This window comes from Adiantum capillus-veneris, chromosome 24 (assembly GCF_014529385.1).
Source record: "Adiantum capillus-veneris isolate H3 chromosome 24, ASM1452938v2, whole genome shotgun sequence".
Lineage (NCBI taxonomy): Eukaryota > Viridiplantae > Streptophyta > Polypodiopsida > Polypodiales > Pteridaceae > Adiantum > Adiantum capillus-veneris.
The window spans coordinates 47370588-47396826 of NC_140954.1; the positions used below are offsets into that span (position 1 = coordinate 47370588).

The window sequence follows — 26239 nt, forward strand, 5'->3', positions numbered from 1 at the left end:
TTCCAGTCTCCTTGTTGACCCCTCCCTTTCCCGTTCTAGGAACCCTATTTCCCGTTGCCATCCTTTGACTATTCCATTCCCATTCTCATTCAATGTTTTCATTACCTTCACATTCCATATTCCATGTTTCTATGGTCTCCTCCCAAATTTGCAAACCCAGACCCTGAAGAAATAGAGCACCATGTGACTTGCTTTACGTAGACAGTATCAAGATCTTGAGCGAATTCCTCAGTAACAGAAGACTTATCCTTGGTGAAAAGGACCAGAGGGAGAAGAGGGATCAACTGAAAGTATCTTTTCCAATCTACTTTCTATCAAGAATTACCTCTCTCCATCTGTCTGAGAGTCATAAGTCCCAAAGAAACCTAGCTTTATTGACAATTGAGAAGACCGCAAGACAGCTAAGTTACTTCTCTCCATCTGTCTGAGAGTCGTAAGCCCCAGAGAAACCTAGCTTTATTCCCAAGTTGGCAGAAGTGCTTGCTAAAAAAGGCTGGTCATGTAAGGGTTTCAGTCACAGTATCTGCAAGTTAAAAATTTCAAGGTGCATATAGTGCACATCTCATGCTAAACTAATCTAATCAAATAAAGACTGAAGCGTGGGTTTCTACATGTCCTAAGCTGCATGCTGAGGACATCAGATGCCTACCCAAGTGAAACGCAGCCAATTACATCTTGTAATCATTTTGCAAAAAGGGCTAGGCAATGCATGGTCAGATACTCATCCAGTGGACTATTCCAGAGATGTGGGTCCTGCAATCATTACCTAGACTTAGCTTTGGCTCAGAGCTCAAAGTAGCAATGTCCATATAGCACATAAAGCTACGGTGCACGTGACAATATTGCATAGGCACTTGTGAGACAACACAGCTTGTATCGAGAGGAGCCTAAAGGATCGTGCAGATGCTACGGCGCACGTGACAATATTGCGTAGGCACTTGTGAGACAACACAGCTTGTATCGAGAGGAGCCTAAAGGATCGTGCAGATGGTAAATTACATGGAGACTGTTCTGTTAGCTTTAGATTGGATCCGCGACGTATCAGGCTGACACTGCACACAAAACACTTTAAATACAAAGTGCAAGACAGGTTGTTGGCAGCATTCCACAAACTATTTGGATGAAAGCAAGAGCTTGGACCTAAACAGAAATTTCTGGCAAACAAAACAGCCTTGACAGTCGGTTCATCTGGTCTAGAAGTATGAATCAATTTAATTATTACATGACCAAGCATTTTGGCAGACCATTATTGACACACGGACGCAAGAATACGTGATCCCTGTCTTTAAGAGCAGGAAAAGGGAGGAAAGAACGCTTTACTATTAATTGACTCATTCTCCGGGAGAAAAAGAGTGGGCATTTCATAAGGCGTCGGGACTCAGCACAGCCTTTGTGGCTCTTAGCTCCCATTACCTCTACATAATGTATTCTGTATACTCTCTGATTTCTCAAGATTTTTTATCGTTCATACTTTCCCATTCTCATTAGAATTTCACATATGGCAAAGTAAACAGTTTTTCATGTAGAAATAAAAAGTAACAAACCAAACCTTGTAAGAGCATTCTTTATTTGCTCTGCAATAACAGGTTCAAGTTCAGACTGCCTGCCAGGGCGTACTAGTGGAGAGCAGATAGCAGGCATCTGAAATTCCACAGCTGAAGGTTCCAAAAACACAGATAGCTGTATATCTTATTAAGGTTGTGCTTCATGCTGTTCATCCTTAAGAGTAACATTATCATGTGCTGCACTAACCTATGCGACCTTCATCTGGGGAATCTACAGGGGAAGGCATTACTTCCAACTTGACACCTGCAAGCATAGTCTGAACAGAAGAGAAAAATTCTTAATGCAAACTGGCCTCGAGGAAACAGGCCAAAAACATTCCACCCCATACTCCTTGTGAACCATAACAGAGATAAAATAACACAAGGGGACTAACACTGTGAAAGCAGCACACCTACAGACAAGCAAACCGCTGCATGCCACGCAATCAATGGCTCAAAGTGCAAAAAGAAGCAAAGATGTTAAAAGTGCCAGCCACCAGTATTTCTACACCATTTCAACAGAATACAGTAAGATCAAAAGCCTTTCTTGCATGGTATGCATTACTCACTGTGTTGCCTAGCTTAACCATTGCAGATCCTTCTGCATGCGGGAGCGATCCTGCAAAAGTAATCATAATAGCAACAGAAGGAGCAAATAAATGGCCATAAATTTCCAAAGATAACAGGACAAGAGAAATGCTAAACCTTCAAACCAAGATGCCCAGGCATAAAGATGCATAGAGAACTTGATAAGAAAAGTAGATGATGTCGAATCATCAAAACGAAGGTGGAAGTTGCCAAAAATAAACTCAAGCAAAACTCATCTCTAAACATAGATTCAAGATTCATTCTAGTCTTTGAGCACAACCAAAAATGTGTAAGAAGAGTTGTTGTAACCCTCTAGCCCCTTCTTAGGAGTGGGCATCTCTCTCTCTCTCTCTCTCTCTCTCTCTCTCTCTCTCTCTCTCTCTCTCTCTCATCGCAGACACAGAGAGAGCCTGATGAGAGGAGAGGCTAGCCAGTCTCAGAGACAGATCACAGACTTGCAGTTCATGATTCCATAGTATTTTATTTTGTCATTGTAGTCATCTTGTTACTCTGACTTTGTATCAGATCCACCACATTGTAACTTTCTGGTCTTATAGGTCATTTTGGCCTTTTGAAGACGTTAATATTTCATTTTCATTTCATCTCTCTCTCTCTCTCTCTCTCTCTCTCTCTCTCTCTCTCTCTCTCTCCCCTCGTCGGATATATCTTTAAGGTCTCTTGGGACGTTAAAACATTCTCCTCCTCCTCCTCCTCCTCTCTCTCTCTCTCTCTCTCTCTCTCTCTCTCTCTCTCTCTCTCTCTCTCTCTCTCTCTCTCTCTCTCTCTCTCTCTCTCTAATTGCATGTGCAACGGAAGAGAATAAGGATTTGCTCGGATCTAGTACTCCACACACAAACACAAGGGACGCTTTACAAATTACTTCACTTGAAAGAACTGAACTGAATTGAAAGAAAGAGAGAGATAAGAGAGAGAAAAGAGGACACGGGGATGTCGGGTCCCAATCCTCAAGGGCCCCCTTGCTCTATTGCTAGAGCGAGTACTTTCTTTATTCTTGCACACATGCTACTACAATGACTAAGCGTTGAGATGCTGATGCTAATGGATAGTGATGCTACTGATGTTGGGTACTGGGTACTGAGGTACTGAAGGGGTACTGAGGTTCTATGTCGAAGACGATGATGTCGACAAGGTGTTGATGGTCTATGTCAACGACGGGTACTGCTGGTCTATGTCAAAGACGGGGAGGTCTACGACGACGGGTACTGCTGGTCTATGTTGAAGACAATGATGTCGACGACGAGTACTGTTGGTCTATGTCGAAGATGATGATGTCGACGACAGCGACTGTCAGGGACACAATGATGTCGTCGTGACGACGACGACGCGTCACGACGACGACGACGCGAGGCTAGGCTAGAAACTGAGATTGTTGGGAATTTGCTGCGATCGGGTACTGTGCCGTCGACGACGATTGCTGTCTAAGGGCTGAAAACTGAAAACGTTGGCTGATCTATAAGGCTGAGAACTGGCGCTGATGTAAGGGCTGAAAATGCGGTATTGTGTCGTGGCAATAATGATGACGATGACGACGATGGGTCGTTGTCAAGTCCGGGACTTGCGATGACGATGACGATGGTGTCGACGACAGCGGCGTCAAGGCTGAAAAACGCTAAGGTTGAAAACTGAAATCTGTCGCGATGTATTGCTTTCCGGCGAGGATCTGTTGCCAGGAATGGAATCGGGGATGCGACGAGGCTAAAGGGATGGTACTGTTGCAAGTTGCAACACTTGGTGCACCACCTTCTGCTGCCTCCTCTGCCTCTACTGAGTGCCCAATGGGTTCCTTTTATAGTTTCTTAGCAATTTTCCCTACCTACTTTTCCAAGGTTAAAGGGTCATCGGTGGCTCTCGTCGGGAGAAACCCCACAAGTCGTAGAGAGCCCAGCAAACACACCATTCCAAACCTAGAACAGGGTCGGGCTTAAACCAACTGAGCAGCAAAGCAGGTAGGCCGCAAAGAGGAAATTGGCCAAGGCAAACAACATCAAAATAAAAGACCAAGGGAGGGGGTGTTGAAGGCCTTGCAGGTGGGAAGAGTTACTACAAAGGCAAGGAGCTGCAGCCAACAGTGAAACACACGGGCGAACTTCAAAGATGGCTAACCTCCACGGCAACGCACGGACGAAGGCAAGGAGCTGCGGCCAGCAATGAAACACAGAGGCTAGACGCACGCACTCTCTCTCTCTCTCTCTCTCTCTCTCTCTCTCTCTCTCTCTCTCTCTCTCTCTCTCTCTCTCTCTCTCTCTCTCTCTCTTTGGCCCTCCCCCAGGTGCGACAGGCCGCCTTGTGGGGTGGCGTTATATCATAGATGTGCCCGTTGCAAGCCCACAGGCGTTCACGCTCTGCCCGCCTTGCTCTGCCTTGCAATACAATCTCACGGCTCAACCTCGCGATGCCTTACTGTGCCTCGCTGCTCTGCCTTGCATAGCCTCGCAATTCAGCCCCACTGCTTAGCCTTGCTCAACCTTGCTATGCGTCCTCTTGTGCCTCACACTCGACCCCAACCCATTTGGCCGCCACAAAATATCTTTTAAGTTTACACTGTACGCACTCATAGTACACTTTAGCCGGTGTTCCTACCCTACAAGCCAACCTACTCCCACCATGGGCGACATACAACCAAAGAAAAACTACAACCCCAAAAAACCCTGTGAGGACACGGCCGAGCTTTGCGGCTGTCCTGGGAGCTCTAAGCAAGCTTGACCGCATCGAACACCTCCAAGCGGCCCTTGACCAGGTCATGGAAGAGAATCGCGGTCTCAAAGCTCACATTAACAAGCTCGAGGCACGATTCGACTCAATCATTGGACTCACCACCGATAAGGTCAAGGAAGTTAAAGCTAAACTGGGACAAGTGTGAAGAAGACTTCTCCGAACACATCAACTTCCTCAACGAAACCCTTAAAACGCTTCACATCGACTATCATGCAGTAGAAGTCATCACCAACAAGCTCAACATCAAGCACACACCGAGTGGACACGCTATCCTTGAGTTTGGGAACAAGTTCAGCTACTCCAACAATCACGCCTCCTAAAAGACACCGGATTTTGGATTGCCAAGGAACTTGCCCCAGCTCAAATGAATCGCAAAGTTGAGGAGCTCAAGAAAGTGCGACCGGCACGAGCCCAAGGCAAGTGGGCAGTATACCGCGAAGGGAAGGCCATCATACAGGAGTTTCGCTCTCCTAAACCCCCCCATCACGGTGCCAAACACCACCCCTTAGCCTCTTCGTTTCCCCCATCCTTTTTAAAAAAAATTGTATCCCATCCTAAGGTTGTCCTTTTCAAACAACTAGATCCTATCCCAGCCCTATCGACCCTTAGGTCGCTCAATGCCAATGTAACAACCATTAACCTCTCCTTCGTGAGAGGAGACACCCTTTGTACGCAAGTTTTTGGTCCCATGGGTCATATGTGACCTTTCGTGGACAATAAATTCATCTCTCTCTCTCTCTCTCTCTCTCTCTCTCTCTCTCTCTCAAACAGTTCTTGAGTTCAACTCCTCGTCGGATAGATCTTTAAGGTCTCCTGGGATAGTTTCCTACGACATTAAAACAATCTTCTCCTCCTCCTCCTCCTCTCTCTCTCTCTCTCTCTCTCTCTCTCTCTCTCTCTCTCTCTCTCAAACATAGTACTCCAATACAAGGCATGTTGTACGTGATATGTTGGAGGACAACCCACAGCATGTGCACACACAAGTATATCCGAAATCAATTCTAAATCAAATGCATGTCAAGTCTGAGAATAAAAGAGTTTGGACAAGCTAAAATTCAAACAGCTGCCTGCAAGTTTTGTAAACATCTGGCACGAATACTTCTAATGGGCCTTTGTAGGAACCATGTAGGGTAAGAAATTGCACATCTCATATGCATGTAAGCCCCAAAAAGATCGAATTCCGATCAATGTGTGCACATTGAGCCTTAATGTACATAGATTTTTCATAATTTTTTCTTTGATGTGTGCTTGGGGGTTTAGCAGAAGTTATGAAGTTATGAGCATAAAAACCAAAAGTCTAAGCCTAGACTGACAATGGAAAAGGAAAGAGTGAATAAGCCTCTACAGAATTTGCAGTTTTTGCATTCTAGATTGGAAGTGGAGAAGCCTACCAACAGAAAGAACAGTAGAGCGAGCTCGGCCAAGAGGCCGACCATCGGGTCGAACACCTTCCTTGAGAAACTGCTGCAGGAACTCGGAAGGATACAAGCGCCGAAAGGCCTCTAACTCCACGTCTTCTCTATCATCGCTTCCATGCTCGAGCTTCGCCATAGCTGTGCGCACAGCCGTCTGTGCATATACACGTTCCAATTGTGTAGAAAAACCCGACATATTAAAACCCTTTGTAGAGGCTTATGGGCTAATTGACACCTCCATTTGGAGATGGGATCAATGGCTCACTATCACCGGTTGAGACCGTTGGATTGCCTACGGACTGCAAAAGATTTCCACTTTTTCGGATCCGGGACTTGAACCCACTACCCTCTCCCTCACAGGGTTGACTCTAACCACTATGCTAATGCGTGCTCGTTGAAAGGTGTGTGTGGGATAAGTTTATAGATCACCGCGTCGTGGACAGGTTTACACCTAGTTCACATCGAGTTCGCACTGAGTTCACACCAAATTTGGTGTGATGTGCAGGCCCTCCCTAGTTCACACCATGTTCACGTCGAGTTCACACCGTGTTTACACAAAATTTGGTGTGGTGCACATATCTCCGAGTTCACGCTTAGTTCACACCTACTTTAAATGTCGATCGGACAACCCGGATTGCACCCGCCTTGCGACGCCTATTATGGGCCATTGATCCCACCTCCTTGGGGAGGTGTCATTTAGTGACGAGGATGGGCTGGGCTCGATGGGTGTTCGGTGAGTTCCATGAAGTAACAAAGGGGTTCTTTTCCTATTGGTAAACGCTATTTGCTTCGCTCTATTGGCTCAATGTTTAAAAAATTCAATAGTGAGGAAGATTCCCCCTCCCTTCCTAAAGTCCCCAGTAATCAAAAAAATTCAATATCGTGTGTTTGGTCTATCTGTGTAGGCTGCACCTCTTGCCTCTACCTACCCCTCCGCTGCCTGCTGACCTATTATGTGCCTGGTGTGCCCTTCATGGAGAGCTATTGTGCTACACAGCACCTAATCCCCCACCCTACATAGAAGCAACTAGACCCTGTCACATTCCTCCAGGAGCTCCCGACAAGCAACAAGCCTACCCTTCACTAGCCTATTGAACGCATGAGAGAGAGAGAGAGAGATGCAGATACGGGAAGCAAGAGAAGCCACAAAGATGGAGGGAGAGGGAGATGTATCCGATACTACAAATAGAATTTTCCATGCGATCACCAAATTTTGCATGGCATCACCAAAGTGCAGTTTGGCATTGATGTTCAATTAGTTTAGTGATCTTTAAATTCATTATAAATGATTTTGTTATGCAACGAGGTCCACGATCTCTCAAGATTCGCCTCCTTATGTCCTTTTCAAAATGTGTAATACCTACTAGCTCTACTTTTATTACAGTCATTACTTCATGCGATACCTCCCATCCTTAAGTCTCAATGCTAGGACTGATCTCAGATCTCTATCATCTCTAATAAAAGGTGGATGAGGGATTCAAACTCGCAGCATCTGCATGAACGCCTCATATGCAAATCATGTAGCCAGTCCAACATCCACTCGATGTTGCCACCTCAAGCAACCCACAAATTTTTAAAAAAAATCCCTTGCTTGCTCTGCACCCATAGTTGCCAGCTGCCCTCGCATCTCCCCCCCTTCCTCGTCCTCCTCCTCCTCCTCCTCCTCTCTCTCTCTCTCTCTCTCTCTCTCTCTCTCTCTCTCTCTCTCTCTCTCTCTCTCTCTCTCTCTCTCTCTCTCTCTCTCTCTCTCTCTCTCTCTCTCTCTCTCTCTCTCTCTCTCTCTCTCTCTCTCTCTCCACGCTACAGTTCGAGACCTCCAGTCTCGCTTCTTTTCGCCGGCATTTGCCAAGATTCGCCACAATTTTCTTTTTCAAAAAACGCACCTACTCAAACGTTTGCTAATTTGCAAAAGTTTGTCAAAACACAAGCATATACTAGTGGGTTTCTAATTCTATTCATAGGAATCTTCGTGGATACCTTCATTGTGGCTTCATGGTTCCTTCCACACCTTCAATAAAACTTTGATTGCAAATGGAATCGAACTGCATACGTCGTACGCGCCAAGCCTCCTCCCCTAACCACCACAGCAATGCCTCAAGGTGCTTCAAATCTCTCGCCAACAATTAAAAAAATTTGCTTTTCTGTCTATCGTTGGCAGGACCTTCTGCAACACATTGATGGAGCGAGTGTGTTGATGGAGGCCAGCGCATAGCCTGACAACGTCGCTCTCCCCACCTAGCCTTAGCGCCACCTTCGCCCCTGGCACAATGAGTTGTTCCTACCTTCCCTACCTTTGTCCCTGGCTCGTCACATCACCCCTTCCCTTTCTTTCAGTTTTGCAAGCATCTTGGCCGATTCTTGTATATACTTGATTTTTAAAAAATTGTAGCCACATACTTCTTGTTATTTTGACCATCTACCCACCACGATTCCCAAGGCATAGGTTCCTTGTCAGTGTAAATGCATGGATATGCGTAGAGTTTCTCGCATTCCCTTATGTTCATGGCAAAAACAACTAATATTCTAGGAATACTTTGTGGTTTAATTCAAAGCAAATTCATGAAGTAAATCCCCATTGAATATGTTCCAATGGAAGGGTATTAATATATCTGCATTTTGTGTCAAAAATTGATCTCAAAGCGCTTGTATGCGAGCTATCAATCACTCAAACCTCACAAGAATGGAAAATTAAAAATTGGTAGATGTTTGTGGCAATATAAATTTTACAGACATAGGTTACAAAGATCATGATCAATGCATATGTGCTTGCATACTTGTGTTTCAAACAAAGAGAAAACCATGTGTAAGTATGGCGAGGAGGTGGCATTGTCCTCACCTAGACATTGTAAACCATAGGGAACATGCCCTTCCCCCGTATACTTGTTTTTTCCTCCTATATTCTCCTCCTATAATTAATGGAGGGTCACTTTCTTTTGGATTTGCAATACATTGAAAGGAATTCAATACCTTCAAGTTTTGAAAAATAGTTGAAAGGGCGGTGGTAATGTGTGTGCTAGTCTCCACCCAACCGTGCTATCTTATAGCCTCCCCCTATCGTACACACTGCCCGGTTGTGCCGGTGGCCTTGCCCGTAGGACCCATGTCCTTACATTACCCCCCCCCCTTGGAGAATCGTTTTCGTCCTCGAAAACGAATGTAGGAAAACGTTTCTTAAGTGTGGAGACGTTCTCCCATGTAGAACCTTCTTCAGGTCTATCTTGCCATTTTACCAACACCTGTCGTCTGACATGATGTCTGGTGCGAAGCTCATGAGAGTCCAAAATCTTTTCGGGCTCATGAGGAATGCTTGGCGGTTTGATAAGGTCAACTAACACACCTGTGTCAATGACATTATCATTCTGTCCTAGCTGTTTTCGTAAATGGCTAACATGAAAAATAGGATGAACTCGTGAGTGCTCTGGAAGAGCTAACTTATAGGCCACTTGACCTATACGTTTGAGAATGGTTAACGGTCCACAATAGCGTGGTGAAATTTTAGCAACTTTTTCCATCTTCAGACTTTCTGAATGCTCTGGAACTTTGAGGAAAACCTTGTCTCCTTCTTCGAAAGTAGCAAGACGACAATGCTCATCTGCGTACTTCTTATATAGATCTTGAGCTTGCTTAACATTCTGTCGAGCAACTTGAAGCATGTCAAAATGGTCTCGGAGAAAATCCTTCGCTTGTTGTACCTTCTCCTTAGCCAACTCCACCGTAACGGGTGATCTAGATTGAAATCCATACAAAAGCATAAATGGACTAAACCCTATAGTCACATGCTGTCATAAAATCTAATATCTAATATCTAACCAACCCAAATGATCTCGTATTAAATTGATCACTTAATGTGGGAGAATAAACGGGAACAAGTGTTAAGATATAGATATGTGCTTATAGATCTATCTCAACACGGGGCCAATGGTAAAGGGGCCCAAATGAGAGATGGTCTATCAAAGAGCAAGGCTAACCAATGGAGCATAAGACCTTAGGGTTAGCTTCATTGAAGACCTCCAATAATGTTTGTAAAAGTCCTTTGACCTTAGGAAAGCTAGGGTTGAGCTTGAGGCGCAGGAACCCGACCCAGCTCGAGATGCTTGTCCTGCTTGTCATGCTTGATGACTAAGGTGCTTGAGGTGCTTGATGATTGAGGTGCTTGAGATGCTTGAGGTTCTTAATGATTGAGATGCTTGAGGTCAATTCCATTACATTGGTATCAGAGCATTTGGTTTCTCTTTTCTTGCTTAAGAAGAGAGGTCCTTAAGTAGCCTATAAATGGTTGATGTTGTTAATTATATTAGGGTAAGTGGAAGTGGGATCTATTATCGGTTTTGTTGAGCCCACTATGTGGGGGATGGTGCACACCTCGGGAGCTTTGGACTTAATAATGGAGTCTTTTTAGACTTGCCTACGGCTTTACCATTATTGAGCCATAAGAAGACCGAAAGGAGCTAGCCCTCGGCAACTCTGCTATGTTAGACCTACTCCTCTACTCTCTGTAATTAACCACTTCGAGCCGTGGGTGTAGATACTTAAGAGCAGATTTTCAAAGGCTAAGAGGAGTGCCAACGTAGGTTTTGAATTGCCAAAGCATACACTAAGTACATACACAAATTTTGTTAACATGGCTGACAATAATCAAGAGAGTAGAATGAACATTGATAGCTTTGATTTTGCACATGAAGGTGCTAATGATGATGCTCCCATGTTTGTGAATTATCTCGTCACTAGGTTGCAGCAAGCTATGGGCAACCCTGCTTTGCAAGCCGAAGTTACTCAACAACTTCATGCTTATGGAATTTCCCTTCCTCTCCAAGAGGAGAGCTTAGGAGGCCTCCTGAAGAGACCCCCAAAAGAAGACTCTCTCCCATTCGAGAGGAGGAATCCAAAGAGCAAGAAAGCAATGAAAGTTTAAGTTCCTCTGTAGATGTGGCTCCACGAAGACGGCGGTCTAGACGATCGCCCACTCCTCCCAAGAGGAAAAGATCAACACATAGTCCTTCTCCTCATCACTCTGAAAGGCAAGAGAGGAAACAAAGGAAGAAAAGGGCTAGGAAGAGGTCACCCTCTTCTCCTTCTTCTTCCTCCTCTTCCAAGGAAGGTTATGGCTATTCTCCTAGAGAATACAAGAGGGGAGGACATCGCAAATCATTTCCTGCATGGCGAAGGTCACAAAAGCTAAAGAAGTTCAAGGAGGGAGGAAAGAGTATCTCTTTTCTCACCTATGATGGCACCTTTGGTGCTACTGACAAAGTGTTGGCCTTCATCCAGCAATTTGATGCGGCCTTTGGAGACGAGGGCTTCACAGAGTCCTCCAAGCTACGCCATGTAGCTATGCACTTCCAAAAATTAGCTCGTCAATGGTGGGCTAGACTTCGTGGCAATGGTGAAGCCCCAAAGACATGGAAAACTCTACGAGTTTCCATCATGAAGCAATTCCTTGCAAGCGATGCAAAAGACAAAGTGCTTACTGAATGGCGCAGCTTGAAGATCCTCTCCCATGAGTCTATCCACAAATATGTAGACAAGTTTTGGGATTTACATCTCAAGGCTACTGTCTTTCAAAAGATAAGACTTTGCCGAGCAAAGGCAGCAATTATGTGCGGGATTACCTGAAGAGATGACCGAATACATCAACTCTCAATGGCCTGGTACTATTAGCGAAGTAATCCATTACACCATGGTTGCTTCACGCATCAATTTCCATCAAGGGGCTAGACGTAATGTCAGCCCATGGAAAACAAAGACAAAAATGATGCAAAGGAGAAAACCAATGTTCAAAATACTTCCCAAGTCAATTCCAACAACAACAACAACAACAATCGGTCCAAGGAGAAGGGAGTTTACAAAGGTAAAAACAAACTCTCTCTTGAAGAGCTTGAGTCTTTTCGCAAGGACCATAAGTGTTTCAAGTGTGGGGAGCAAGGACATGGCTATCGTTCTTGCCCCAAGAAGAATACTCGCAATGAGACTCCTAGGGCTTCCACCATCGAAGCTCCAAAAGAGGATGCTCATTGCAAAGGATCATCACTTTCCTATGCTTGGGGAAAGGTAAGAGAGCATGATGCCTTCATCTTGTTTGACCCTGGCTCTACTCTCAACTTCATATCAACGGAGTTGGCCACCAAGTTGGGCATTCAAGCTTTTGAGATGGGAGATATAGTAGTGGCTGATGCAGCTTTCAAGGGACAACAAGCCTCCATTACTCCTTTGATTGGGAAGTTGAGGCTTCATGTCCAAAGCTATGTCGACAAAGAAGACTTCTTCATCTCTCCTCTCCAACATGAGGATGTTATCCTAGGGGCACCATGGTTTGATCTCATGGCTGCCAATATGAAGTTCCCTGAAAGGAGAATCTACTTCACCTACAGGGGAAAGAACATGTATATAGATGCTACTGAGCGTGGTCACACTATTCCACTTGTAAATCCTCTTGCTTTTGATAAGTCAATGAAGAGCTCAGTTTCTGTGTACATGATTTTTGTCAAAGAGTCTCTAAAAGATACTAATGTTTCATCAAATGTAAATGGTAGGAATCAAGAAGAGTTAGACTTGTCTAATTTTCTAAAAGGATTCAAAGATGTGTTCATCGATGATATCCCTATGGACTTACCTCCAAAACGAGGGGATGATGACCATCACATTGAGCTCCTTTCTGGAAGCTCACCACCTAACAAGCCTCCTTATCGAGTCTCACAAGCTCAACAAGATGAGATCATGAGGCAAGTACAAGAGCAAAGATTAAGGAGGCTATATCCATCTCTCAACAAAGGCAAAAAGCTGTTGCTGATAAACACATAAGAGCCTTAATGTTCAAAGAAAATGATTGGGTCTTACTCAAGTTTCCTAAGGCTCGATTAAGGCAAACAACGGGCAAAAATCCTTCGGGCCATCAAAAGTATTATGCTAAACTAGCAAAACGATACTATGGTCCTTTCCAAATCTTAAAGCCCATCAATGAGACGGCTTATCAACTCAAGTTACCCAACCATTGGCTCATACACAATGCCTTTCATATAAGCCTATTTAAGCCCTACAAAGGAGAGCCACCAACTAAACCAATTATTGAAGACCCTCCCGAAGTTGAAGACCAAGAAGAGGTGCTACAACCCGAAGCTATCCTTCGGCATGAAGACAAGGTACTACGACATGGTAAGATTATCCGACGGTATCTTATTAAGTTCAAAAATTATCCTTTTGAAGATGCTAGATGATGCAAGGAATACAACTTAAGGATAATATGAACCTTGTCAATGCTTACAATGCCACATTAGAGTAAGAAAATGTACAAATTTCTTTTAAATGACTCATGTTTTTGTCTTATAAGACTAGTCCTCTTTTTAATTGTGCACAAATTTAACTAGTATGCATGCTTAGAATCATGTTTGTGATGACGACGTCTCTCAAACACCAAGTAGAATTTGTTACTCTACTTTGGGAGAATGAAATGGACTAAAGAGAAGACATGCTTGCAGCAGCTATGTCTCCCAAGCACCAAATGGATTAGTCATCCATCTTGGAAAGATGTCGTAGGGTAAAAAGGGATCCTCTACCCGCTAAGTAAAATTGATTAATGACTAAGGCTTTATCTCTTCTACCTCATAGTCGAGGACGACTATGATTTCAAGAGAGAGGTAATGTCATAAAATCTAATATCTAATATCTAACCAACCCAAATGATTTTCTCATATTAAATTGATCACTTAATGTGGGAGAATAAACGGGAACAAGTGTTAAGATATAGACATGTGCTTATAGATCTATCTCAACACGGGGCCAATGGTAAAGGGGCCCAAATGAGAGACGGTCTATCAAAGAGCAAGGCTAACCAATGGAGCATAAGACCTTAGGGTTAGCTTCATTGAAGAACTCCAATAATGTGTGTAAAAGTCCTTTGACCTTAGGTAAGCTAGGGTTGAGCTTGAGGCGTAGGAACCCGACCCAGCTCGAGATGCTTATCCTGCTTGTCATGCTTGATGACTAAGGTGCTTGAGGTGCTTGATGATTGAGGTGCTTGAGATGCTTGAGGTGCTTAATGATTGAGATGCTTGAGATGATTCACATGCTTGAGATGCTAGGGTTGCACTTGAGGTGAGAACCCAACCCAAGCTTAAAGTGCTTAAGAGCCAAGCTTGTGGTGGGAACTGGGCCTATGCATGAGGGGCTTGAGGTGTCAAAAATTCAAAGATTCAATCCCTACAAGGATGGGGCGATCCCTACATGAGGGGGGATGAGAGAGAACACCCACACACTCACACAAGGCATGCATGGTACAAAGAAAGCAAAAGGGACACTTGTCAAGTTCCACCTCATGTTGCCCTCATGGTGTGCCTGAAGCCTATTGGTTGGCCACCCAAGGGGTCCGATAATAAATTAGGAGATTTAATTAATTGATTTAGCATTTATCTAGCCCTCTCTCTCAAAGGGGAAAGGGGGACACTTGTGTTAAGGCTACCCTTGTTGATTGTAATGCCTCCTGCTTATGATTGGCTAGGCCTGGAGGGGTCCAATGAGCTTCAAGCATGAGCTACAAGGGGGGGTCGACCCAAGCAAGCTAGGGGGTTGCTTAGGGGGTATAATCACCCACACACACTCACAAACACTCTCATTGTGTGCTATGCAAAGTGCAAGAGCTCCCTCTCCTTCTCCAAGCAAGTAGAGGTTGAGAGCCTACACCAACACTCTTGAGTATGGAGTGCAAATCCAACCAAGAGCCATGCTTCAATGCTTAAGCTTTCCATCTCCTTCTTCTTCATTACTATGCTATTATGTATGCTAGCAGCAAGAGTTATGATAAGTGAGGAACTAATTCTTTCTCCTATGAAATGTTTCTTCTTCCTCTTCCCTACCCTCATTCCCTGCTAGCTCTCTCCACCTTCGAAGGTGTTTGAGGTCTTGGGATAGTTAAATCTTTCTTCAAGTTTATGTTATGTTTGTGATGCATGAAGCTTTCCATCTTCATTGCATCACCTATGTCACAAGGAACACTAAGATTGTATTGTAACAAGTTTCCCTTAATGGGAGAAATCATAATACAAATGCCTATTGGAGGGGGGACCGGCTCCACATAAATCCGGTCCTCAACTGTTGTCATGTTCCTAAATTCTCTCTCTTGCAAAAGTATTGTCCATGCCAAGTTAACTAATTCCTATGATTATGTTGCTATCTTCAATTATGTTCACCCGCTATGCTCACAAAGTCATTTCTCAAAAGTACTCTCATTAATTTTCGCTACTCTCAAATTAAATAGGCCAATTCCATTACACATGCTTTAAATTATTATAAGCAAATTCCAATATAGGTAAGTAGTCTTCCCAATTGGTTTGCTTCTTGCTAACGTACGCTCGTAGTGATCTGAGCCTATTACAAAATTTTTGTTTACTATATTTTGTTGGTTTTTCCTGATTCTAGAGGTTTAGAATAAAAGAAAGAGTGAGAACAACCTCTTGGAAAAATTCAAAAAATGACTGAATGGGAATTTTTCCTTGACTAGTTCATCGGAGGTGAAAGGTAGAACCTAGTGGTAAAGGGAAGGGAAAATATGTAAATGTGAAAAGAAAAGATATGATGTGGTTGTGGAGCCATGCACCCATGATTCAAGGGTCATGAGGGGTTCATATCATCATGGCTTTGGAGCCATATAATGATTCAAACAGATGGGACCCAGTGGAAGACTTGGTGAAGGAAGGAAACAGACACATGATTTTGCTGATTTTTAAAAAAATACGTCCACTCCGATCCAAGAAAAGTCGTCTTCATCAAAGTTGTAGCCTATGAGCTGAAAATTCTGACCATATTTTTTTAATAATTTTTGCAGCTACGGTCTAGGAAATATGGCAAAAATGGCGGACGCCAATTTTTCCAACTGTGGTGGAGACCACCCCCTCTACCTTTACACACACACCCTTCCTTTTCCACATTGAGTCCTTCTCTAAAAATCAGCCATTAGTCTCCTCACCCTCCCCTCCTTCCTCCTCTCTCTCAAGCTCATAAAACCATCACAAATTCCTCTTCTAATCACCTCTCAAATCATGCTTAATCTTGTTGTAATTCATAAGTTGTCATTCAACCCCTTTCTATTATTACTAGATATGCATTGATTTTATGTAGATTCTTTACATTTTAAAATAAAGGCCAGCTAGCTTTGGGAGGCAATATCACAACTATGGAAGCTTCTCACGTACCTCCAAATGTGCCTAATGCACCAGGACTCAATAGAGGTCAACAAGAAGATATGCTCCAACAAATAAACAATCTCACAAACTAGCTAGAGGGTTTGAGAGTAAATCTTGTGCAGGGTGCAAGAAGGCCTATTGAGGGGAATGGTGGGAATCGGCCACCAATGCGACGTCAAGCAAGGGAAATGTTGTGTTACAATTGTGGGGAAAATGGCCACGGCATGTATAATTGCCCTCATCCCAGAAGATATGACTACCCTGTCAGAGGTCCTCGACAACAAGTAAGTCCTCCCCGTGCTAGAGCTCAAGCACAAGAGCAACCGCAACCTCAAATTTTGCAGCCACCTCGTGCTCAAGCTCAAGCCCCTGCTACTCAACCAAATGTGAGCATCATAAGGATGGAGGAGGTCGTCAAGGGTAGAAGCAAGCAGGAAGAAATAGTTAAAGGGAAGATGAAGATAGATGAAGTGGCTACAATGCCTATCAAGCGTGTGCGTGTCCAAGATGAAGTAAGTAAAGAAACAAGCAAAGATGCAAGCAATGAAGCAAGTACATCTCGGGCAACTAAAGATGAAGCCAAGAAGAGAAAGACCCGTACTAGGTCTCAAATTGACATCTCTGATTTCCCTATGGGATCTCGGACACAACCTTATGACTTGACAGCTGATGTGAGTTCTCAAGGACCAAAGATTACTTGGCCACAACTACTTCATATCTCCCCAAAGCTGCGACGACAGTGGTCAAAAATGGTGAGCACAAGGGCAAAGCGAAGTAAGCTAGTAAGTGTAATCAAAGCCTATGGTCTCAAGGATATAGTGCCTTTGGTGGAGGCTCAAATCAAGGGACAACGGATTCCAAAAACTTACATTGACAGTGGAGCAGAGGTTTGTGTCATGACAGAAAAGCTAATGCATCAATTGGGTTTAGAGGTAATGGAATCATCAAACTTTAGGGCAAAAATTGCCAATAATGTCTCTGTCACTTGTGTGGGTGTAGTGAAAGCTTTGAGAGTTTCTGTTTTTGGAATCACTACAAAGGTTGATGCTTATGTGATGCCAGTGAAGGGAGAAGGACACCCCCTTATTTTAGGACGACCTTGGCTCATGGGTATAGGAGCTAGGCAAGATTGGGCAACAGGAGACTTGGAGTTGAGGCCTCGTGTGGGTGGCCATAGTTGGAAGGTGGTTTATAACTTGAAGAATGGGCGACAAGAGAACCTTGAACTAGAGACGTCAGTTGATGAGTGGAGCTCAAGTGGATGCTCCTCATCCATGGACGAGGAAGAGAGTTCAAGTGAAGAGAGTGATAGCACTCTCGAAGTCATGGGCGTCACCATAAAGGAAACTACCTCATCAGAAGATAACCCAAGGATCCAAATGGAGAATGTGTGGGATGCCAGCCTAGAGAAGATGTTATCCAAGGATATAAAGGAAGAAGAAAAGGAGGGTTATGTAAATGTTCTCAAGAAACATGCATCATTGTGTATTTTTATTACACTAACATTACAGGTGTCACTGCAGTGAAGCATCATATTCATCTAAAAGAAGGGAGCAAGCCAGTAGTACAAAAACTAAGAAGATTAGGAGTTGTGCAACAAAATGCACTATTGTCCGAGGTGAAGAGACTCTTAGAAGCAGGATTCATATACCCAGTAGAAGATTCAGAATGGGTCTCCCCAGTAGTGGTGAGGCCAAAGAAGAATGGTAAATGGCGAGTGTGCGTGGATTACAAGCCACTAAATGCTGCAACAAAAAGGGACCACTTCCCTCTCCCATTTCAAGATGAGATTCTAAATGAAGTAGCAGGCCATGAGCGATACACAGTGTGTGATGGATACTCCGGCTACTTTCAAATACGCATTGCAGAGGAGGACCAGAAAAAGACTACTTCATCACACACTAGGGCTGTTTTGCATTTCGAGTCATGCCTTTTGGTCTCACCAATGCTCCAGCCACCTTTCAACGATTCATGAATATGGTCTTCCAAACTTACTTTGGTAAGTCCATAAGGGTTTTCATAGATGACTTTTGTATTTACAGCTCCAAAAGTATGCATCTCTGCAAGATTGATGAAGGATTTACTCGTTTAGCTAAGCTAGGTGGACAACTAAACAAGGACAAATGTCACATTGGGGAAAGCAAGGTTACACTATTGGGGCATGTAGTGTCCATTGATGGAATCGAGGTAGATCCTGAAAAGATAGAAACATTGCTAAATCTACCTCCCCCAACTTCCATCAAACAATTAATCTCTTTCTTGCAAAAGCTAAGATATTTGAGTAGATTCATACACTTACTCTCCCAAGTGATATTTCCTCTACAACAGTTGACTCGTCAAGAGACACTTGTTTGGAGTGAAGAAAGTGATGGGCATTTTAGAGAGATAAAAAAAATGTTAAGGTCACTCCCTGTAATCCTCCAACCTTGTTGGGAAGAAACATTCTTTGTAAACCCTAGTGTGGGAGAAGAAGCCATTGGTGCTGCCCTCCTACAAAAAGATCCAAAAAACATCCTTTATGAGGCCTGTGTATTTTGCTAGCCGTCTCATGGAAAACACAGAGAAGGCCTACACCCTGATGGAACAGCTAGTGTTAGCCCTCATGTTTGCGGTAACCAAATTTCGGCCATACTTGCTGCCAAAGAGGTTTGTAATTATCACTGTGGAGGATATGTTTCCCTATGCACTACAACATATGGAAATCTCTGACAAAATAGCAAAGTGGGTGGTGCGACTTCAAGAGTTTGATTATACAATACAGGTTGAAAGAACAACTCGAGCATGCTTAGCCGACATTTTAACAAACAAGTGCTATGAAAAAGTTTTCCATTTGAAGAGAAAGGAACTTCCACAACCGCCAGTTCTAGAGGCTCTGGTCAATGCTTATAGCCTCTACTTTGATGGAGCATACAAGAGAACCAAGGATAAGGCAGCTGCAGGCATTGTGGTCTTATCTCCATTGGGAAAGAGGATCCATGGTGAAGGGATCACTCTAGAAGATGTCCACTCCAACAATGAAGCAGAATATCAAGCTCTAATTCATGGCCTTTGTTGGTGCCTGGATAATTCAATTGAGAGATTAAATGCTTTTGGTGACTCCATGCTTTTGGTAAGGCAAATGCAAGGTACATGGGCTTGCAAAAATGCTCGTCTCTCTACTAAAATGAGAGAAGCCAAAGCTCTTATGAGGAGATTTAGGGAGGCACAAGTACATCATGTGCCAAGAGACCAGAACAAGGATGCAAACCACCTAGCATCATCGAAGTTAAATGAGTCAATAGTGGGAGCAGTGTCCATCCAACTTCCACTTCAGCAAGGCAAGGAGGACTTAGAAGATATTATGCACATTTTGGAGCAAGGAGAGGCTCCTAAACACTTGAATGCAGGGGAAAGGCGATGGTTAGCTAGAAAGGCTACCAGGTATCGCATAGTAAATGATAATTTGTATTGTCTTGGTAAGGATGGTGTGATTAGGAGAGTGCCTTTGAAGAGTGAAATTGAAGAGATTTTAAAATCTTGTCACGATGATGTGTGCGGAGGACACTTTGCACACGACATCACTGGTAGAAAGGTTCTTCAAGCTGGGTTTACTTGGCCAAGTCTTCATCGTGATGTCAAATACTGGTGTCAAACATGTAATGAATGTCAGAAAGCAGGACCACGACGGCTCATAGCTGAACCTCATAACCCAATAAAGGTATATGGGCCCTTTGAGAAGTGGGGAATTGATGCCATAGGGCCTCTACCACGCACTCAGTCAGGAAAAGAGTACATCATTATGGGAGTAGACTACATGACTAGATGGGCTGAGGCTATGCCAACCAATAGAATTACTGCTAAGGATGTGAGTTAGTTCATCTTTGACCACATTTGTTGCCAGTTTGGCACCCCTCTTGAAATACTATCTGATAGAGGACCAGGGTTTAGAGCAAACTTGGTAGGAGAACTCATGCAGAAGCTAAATATTCAGCATCAACACTCTACTCCTTACTACCCTCAGTGCAATGGCTTGGTGGAAAAAGTAAATGGAATCATTTGCAAAATTCTCACCAAACAGGTACATGCCAGGCGCCAAGATTGGGACAAACACCTTAATGGAGCTCTATGGGCCTATAGAACCTCCTTCAAAACCTCATTAGGGTACACACCCTTTCATTTGGTTTATGGAAAGGAGGCGCTTTTGCCCATTGAAGTGAAGTTAACAAGTCTTCGAATATTGGGTAGCCAGGTAGGCTCTCAAAAGGAGAAAGTACATCAAAGGATCATGGATCTAGAGAGGCTGCAATTGGATCGTGAAGAATCCATCAACCACTATTCTCAAGAAGCAGAGAAGCGCAGAGAAAAGTTCAACAAAAAGCTAGCATCTAAAGACATCAAAAAGGGATCTCTGGTGCTTCGATATGACAATCGCTTCGACACTCCTAAGGATGGAAAGCTTCTTTTTCGATGGGAAGGCCCGTTCTTGGTCACCAAAAAGTTCAAAAATGGCTCTTACAGACTTCAAGACATTGATGGTAAAGTGCACAAGACCAGGACAAATGGATGGCGTCTAAAGCCTTATCACATCAGAATAAGGTCAGCCCAAGATCAAGGAAAGTAGGCTAGAGGCATAAATACCTCTAGCCAGGTTTGGGGGGGCTATGATCCGAGCCTATTACAAATTTTTTGTTTACTATATTTTGTTGGTTTTCCCTTCTTCTAGAGGTTTACAATAAAAGAAAGAGTGAGAACAACCTCTTGGAAAAATTCAAAAAATGACTGGATGGGAATTTTTCCTTGACTAGTTCATCGGAGGTGAAAGGTAGAACCTAGTGATAAAGGGAAGGGAAAATATGTAAATGTGAAAAGAAAAGATATGATGTGGTTGTGGAGCCATGCACCCATGATTCAAGGGTCATGAGGGGTTCATATTATCATGGCTTTGGAGCCATATAATGATTCAAACAGATGGGACCCAGTGGAAGACTTGGTGAAGGAAGGAAACAGACACATGATTTTGCTGATTTTTAAAAAAATACGTCCACTCTGATCCAAGAAAAGTCGTCTTCATCAAAGTTGTAGCCTATGAGCTGGAAATTCTGACCATATTTTTTTAATAATTTTTGCAGCTACGGTCTAGGAAATATGGCAAAAATGGCGGACGCCAATTTTTCCAACTGTGGTGGAGACCACCCCCTCTACCTTTACACACACACCCTTCCTTTTCCACATTGAGTCCTTCTCTAAAAATCAGCCATTAGTCTCCTCACCCTCCCCTCCTTCCTCCTCTCTCTCAAGCTCATAAAACCATCACAAATTCCTCTTCTAATCACCTCTCAAATCATGCTTAATCTTGTTGTAATTCATAAGTTGTCATTCAACCCCTTTCTATTATTACTAGATATGCATTGATTTTATGTAGATTCTTTACATTTTAAAATAAGGAAGCTCTTGGACTCGAGCTATGGAGGAAGGAGTGAAGACAACACAAGTGATGATGGAGCCAATTAGTTGCAAATTGATCAACAAATCACTTGGAAGGAGCTTCTTCATTGGTGGAATGTCCCTAATCAAGCTTCATTTGTACAAATTGCACTTGGATCTTAACCTCACTCCTAATCACTCTCTTGCCTATATAAAGAGCCCCCCCCCTTTTGTAATTTCAAGCCTCCCTCAACCCCATTGAGTCTTTGTATCACTCATCATGAGCCCATAAAGCTCATTCATTCACTCTATTCTTGCACATTCTAGAGTGCAAATTGTTTTATGCTAGTAACCTCCCCTCCTCTTACTTATGTTAATTAAGAGAGATCTTTTATGTGTGTGTGAGAGTGCGTGATGTGATTTTGGCTAAATCTTGAGTTGTTGTTTAGTAATCTACATGCTATTTGTGTTGGGAGTGCTTGAAGTTATCCATTCCTTGTACACACATTGAGGTTAATGCTTCATTCATAGTGATAGGTCTCTCTCTCTCTCTCTCTCTCTCTCTCTCTCTCTCTCTCTCTCTCTCTCTCTCTCTCTCTCTCTCTCTGCGTAGCGGTCCTAGTCCACGTTTCCAAGACTAGGTGGTGCCCTCATCTCATTTCCCTTGTGGCGCAATGGAGGTTGTTTTGATATAGAGGCCGCCATTCCAAATTTCCTTCGTCAGTAGCATATCCTCTAACACTTGAATAACTCTTTCTGTTTGACAATCCGTTTCTGGATGATCAGTCGTACTTAGATTAAGTTTAGTTTCCAAATTTTGGAACACAGCTCTCCAGAAGTGATTATTGAACTTTTGATCTCTGTCAATAATGATACTAGCTGGAAGACCGTAGATTTTTTATATATGCTCTACAAATAGCCATGCTAATTCCGGTGTCTTAATCGTAGTCTTAATGGGAATGAATCGACCTATCTTGGTGATGGCCACGATTTGTAGTAGGTAGTCCTACTACAAAATCCATAGAGATACTCTCCCACTTACCTTGTGGAATCTCTAAAGGATGTAAAAGGCCACCTACCTTACCTTATTAATTTATCAATGTTGGCTATTTAGTACGTACTCTTGAATATCATGATGTAAGCCCACCTAATAAAATTATTGTCGAACCCAGGCATACGTCTTACAAATACCTGGATGACCAGCACTCGGACTATCGTGACACTCAAATAAGATTTAACGCCTAATGTCTGAGTCCTTTGGCACACATACTCTACCTTTGTGGAGTAAGTAGCCATCATCAATGGAAAAAATCTTCCATCGCTTAAGCTCTTCCTGAGTAGGGGTGGAGCTCTGTGTGTTGGAGTTTTTATCTGCACGTGCAGAGACATGTTGATCTGGTTGTACAGAGACATGTGAGTGTGAGGGATCCCATTTTAAAATTGCACTCCACACTTTAGAATATGATTGATCTTGTGCACACTTGCCACATAATGACTCCAAAAATTCACTCTTTATGTTCGTGAAAGCATGTGAATTAATCTGAGGCATCTGACTTAGTGCATCCGCTACTACATTATATCGCCCCTTGTGATAACGTAGCTTACAATTATAATCTTGAAGGATTTTTGCCCATCTAGCTTTACGACCCTTCAAGTTCGTTTGAGTAGTAAACCATTTGATACTCTCATGGTCAAAAACTACTTCAAACTCGGCACCATATAAATAGTGTCGCCACTTTCATAAAGCGTGAATTATGGCATAGAGCTCTCTCTCATAGACATAATAATTTTGTTGAGCTCTATCTAACTTTTTACTTTCAAAGGCTATAGGTCTTCCCTCCTGGAGAAGTACCACACCAATTGCTTTATCACTAGCATCAGTCTCTACCACAAACGACTTAAGTGGGTCAACAATTGCTAGGATGGGAGTAGTGGCTATAGCTACCTTGAGGTGTTCAAAACTGCGTTTTGGGGCTTCTTCCCAAGAAAAGGTCTTACCTTTTGCTTCAAGCTGATCCGTTGTCATAGGAACAACGATTTTGGCATAATCACGAATATATGTCAATAAAATCCAACCATGCCTAAAAATATTTGAAGCTCCTCAAACGTGTTGGGATGTGGCCATCGAAGAATGGCAGCGACCTTGTCAGTGTCCATTTTGATGCCAGAATAAGAGATTACATCACCAAGGTCATGTATCTCTATTTTAAAGAAATCTCACTTGCTTTGCTTAGCATACAACACGTGAGCTCGTAGCTATTTGAACACTAATCGTAAGTGTTCTATGTGTTCATCTTCAGTCTTACTGTAAATGAGAATGTCATCAAGGAAAACCACAACAAATTTTCCAAGATAGGGACGTAAGACACTATCCATGAGTGTCATAAATGTAGCTGGAGCATTGGTTAAACCAAAAGGCATAACCAAAAATTCAAAATGCTTGAACCGTGTTCTAAAGGCAGTTTTGGAGATATCTTGCAAAAGGATATGCACCTGGTGGTATCCTGAACGAAGGTCTATCTTTGTATAGTATCTTGCCCCATGGAGTTGATCAAACAACTCATCCACTCTTGGCAAAAGGATACTTGTTCTTGATGGTTATGGCGTTTAATTTGCGATAGTCTACACACATGCGCATAGTACCATCTTTCTTTTTTACCAATAGAATTGGTGATGTCCAAGGCAAGTGCTAGGTCTAATGAAACCACGGGCAAGGTAGTCAGCCAACTGACTCTCAACCTCCTTGGCTTCTTTAGCACTCATACGATAAGGTGGTTTACTCACCGGTTAAGTGCCTGGCAAGACATCTATGCCATGCTGCACATCACGTGTAGGGGGTAAACTCGGTGATAAATCACTTGAGAACACATCACTATACTCCATGAGTAAGTGAGTTAGCTTTTGCCGTGCAAAAGGAGAAAGTAAACTAGAGGTATGCTGGGATGGAGAATCTTGTAATTCTTGTAATGTTTGTTTTACAATAGTTGCACGTTGCTCTATAGAATTAAAATTGAGATCACTTTGCTAGTTAGATTTGTTAACACTTTGCTTATCATTAGAATTCATTGCACTTTGCATACCATTACTAGAATTCACCGCACTTTGCTCTTGAGAATTCACAAGACTCGGAGATAAGCAGTAACACAAAAAGACTTCATCTATTAAATCTGCTTTCTGCAAAATAGAAAGCTCAGTTGTACATATAAGAGGTGCAGATGGTATATTTTTCTCACCAAGCAAAAGCACATGTTTACCATTGGCCATAAAGGATAAGGAGTTGTGTTCATAACTAGAGTGCAATGTGTTTCCTAACCCATGCAGCCACTCCCATCCTAAAACTACATCAGCACGGTCCATGTTCATAACTTGAAAGTCAAGGGTCATCGTATGATCTTGAACAATAAGCTCAACCCCTTGAACTACCATGTCCCATACTTCTTTATCATTGCCAGACGTTTGGTCCATCACTTGTGGGAGCAGGGAGTATGTGTAAGCTTCAACTTCTTGACTAGCTTATAGTTCAAGAAGTTATGAGTTGCACCATCATTCACTAAAATACGCATGTTGTCCGTTAATAGTGCCATGCATGCGAATCAAATCATGGGGGCCAAAGGTGGGCTGTAACATTGAAGCAGGCACACAACACTTGTGCTTTTCTGCCATAGGAAGAACCTCTGCAGCACAATATTTAGGAGATGAATCTAATGTGAGTTGTTGCACCGTGTGCATGGCCTTTTCTTTGCCTTGCAAAAGAGGACAATCTTTCTTGTTATGTTGGTCCGAAAGACATCTAAAACACAAATTGTGTTTCTTTGCACGCTCAAAATCAACAGTGTTGAGAGACCCATGTGGAGTATCTTGTGATTGCTTGAGCTTCTTAGCCTCTTGTGGGCGTGGAGAGGTAGATTGTCTCTTATTCCTCTTGGAAAGTGTGGGAGATCTACCTCGCCATTGGCTCTTAGCCACATTGCTCTTATAAAAATTATTCTTAGAGTAGGGAACATTTCCTTTCCTCTCTTGGTCATCATCATATCTTTGGGCATGACTGATGGCTTCTTCCAAAGTTTTTGGATGTTGGGTCTTGACATGAAGACGATAGGCTTTGTCAAGACCCCTATTAAAACTCAGTATCGTTTGGAATTCATTTAGACCTTCTAGTTTTAATATGATTTTCCAGTACTTCGAAAGCTATTGTGTGAGAGAGAGGCCAGAAATGCGGCATGCATCCCATGCTAACCAATTCTTGTCTTCTTCATTGGAGTCCAAACTCTTTGGAGAAAGAAGCTTGAAACATAGCCTAAGACGGAGGACAATCATCTATTGGAAATGTCATCCACCATTTATAAGCCTTGCCTTTAAGAGAGAGACTGGTTTTCATGGC

At 43.1% G+C, this 26239-nt stretch overlaps 1 protein-coding gene across 1 annotated transcript in view; it reads right to left on the reverse strand.

Annotated features, from left to right (window-relative positions):
* LOC147426320 (3'-5'-exoribonuclease family protein) overlaps positions 1-6494 on the reverse strand; it is a 50226-nt gene extending 43732 nt beyond the window's left edge. The window contains exons 1-4 of the mRNA XM_086497805.1: positions 6260-6494; positions 2114-2163; positions 1753-1822; positions 1550-1655 (exon numbers count right to left, since the gene is read on the reverse strand). Coding sequence (XP_086353931.1) covers positions 1550-1655; positions 1753-1822; positions 2114-2163; positions 6260-6479 — 446 coding nt within the window. The 5' untranslated portion in view covers positions 6480-6494. The remainder of the gene's footprint in view (positions 1-1549; positions 1656-1752; positions 1823-2113; positions 2164-6259) is intronic.
* Positions 6495-26239: the final 19745 nt, after the last annotated feature.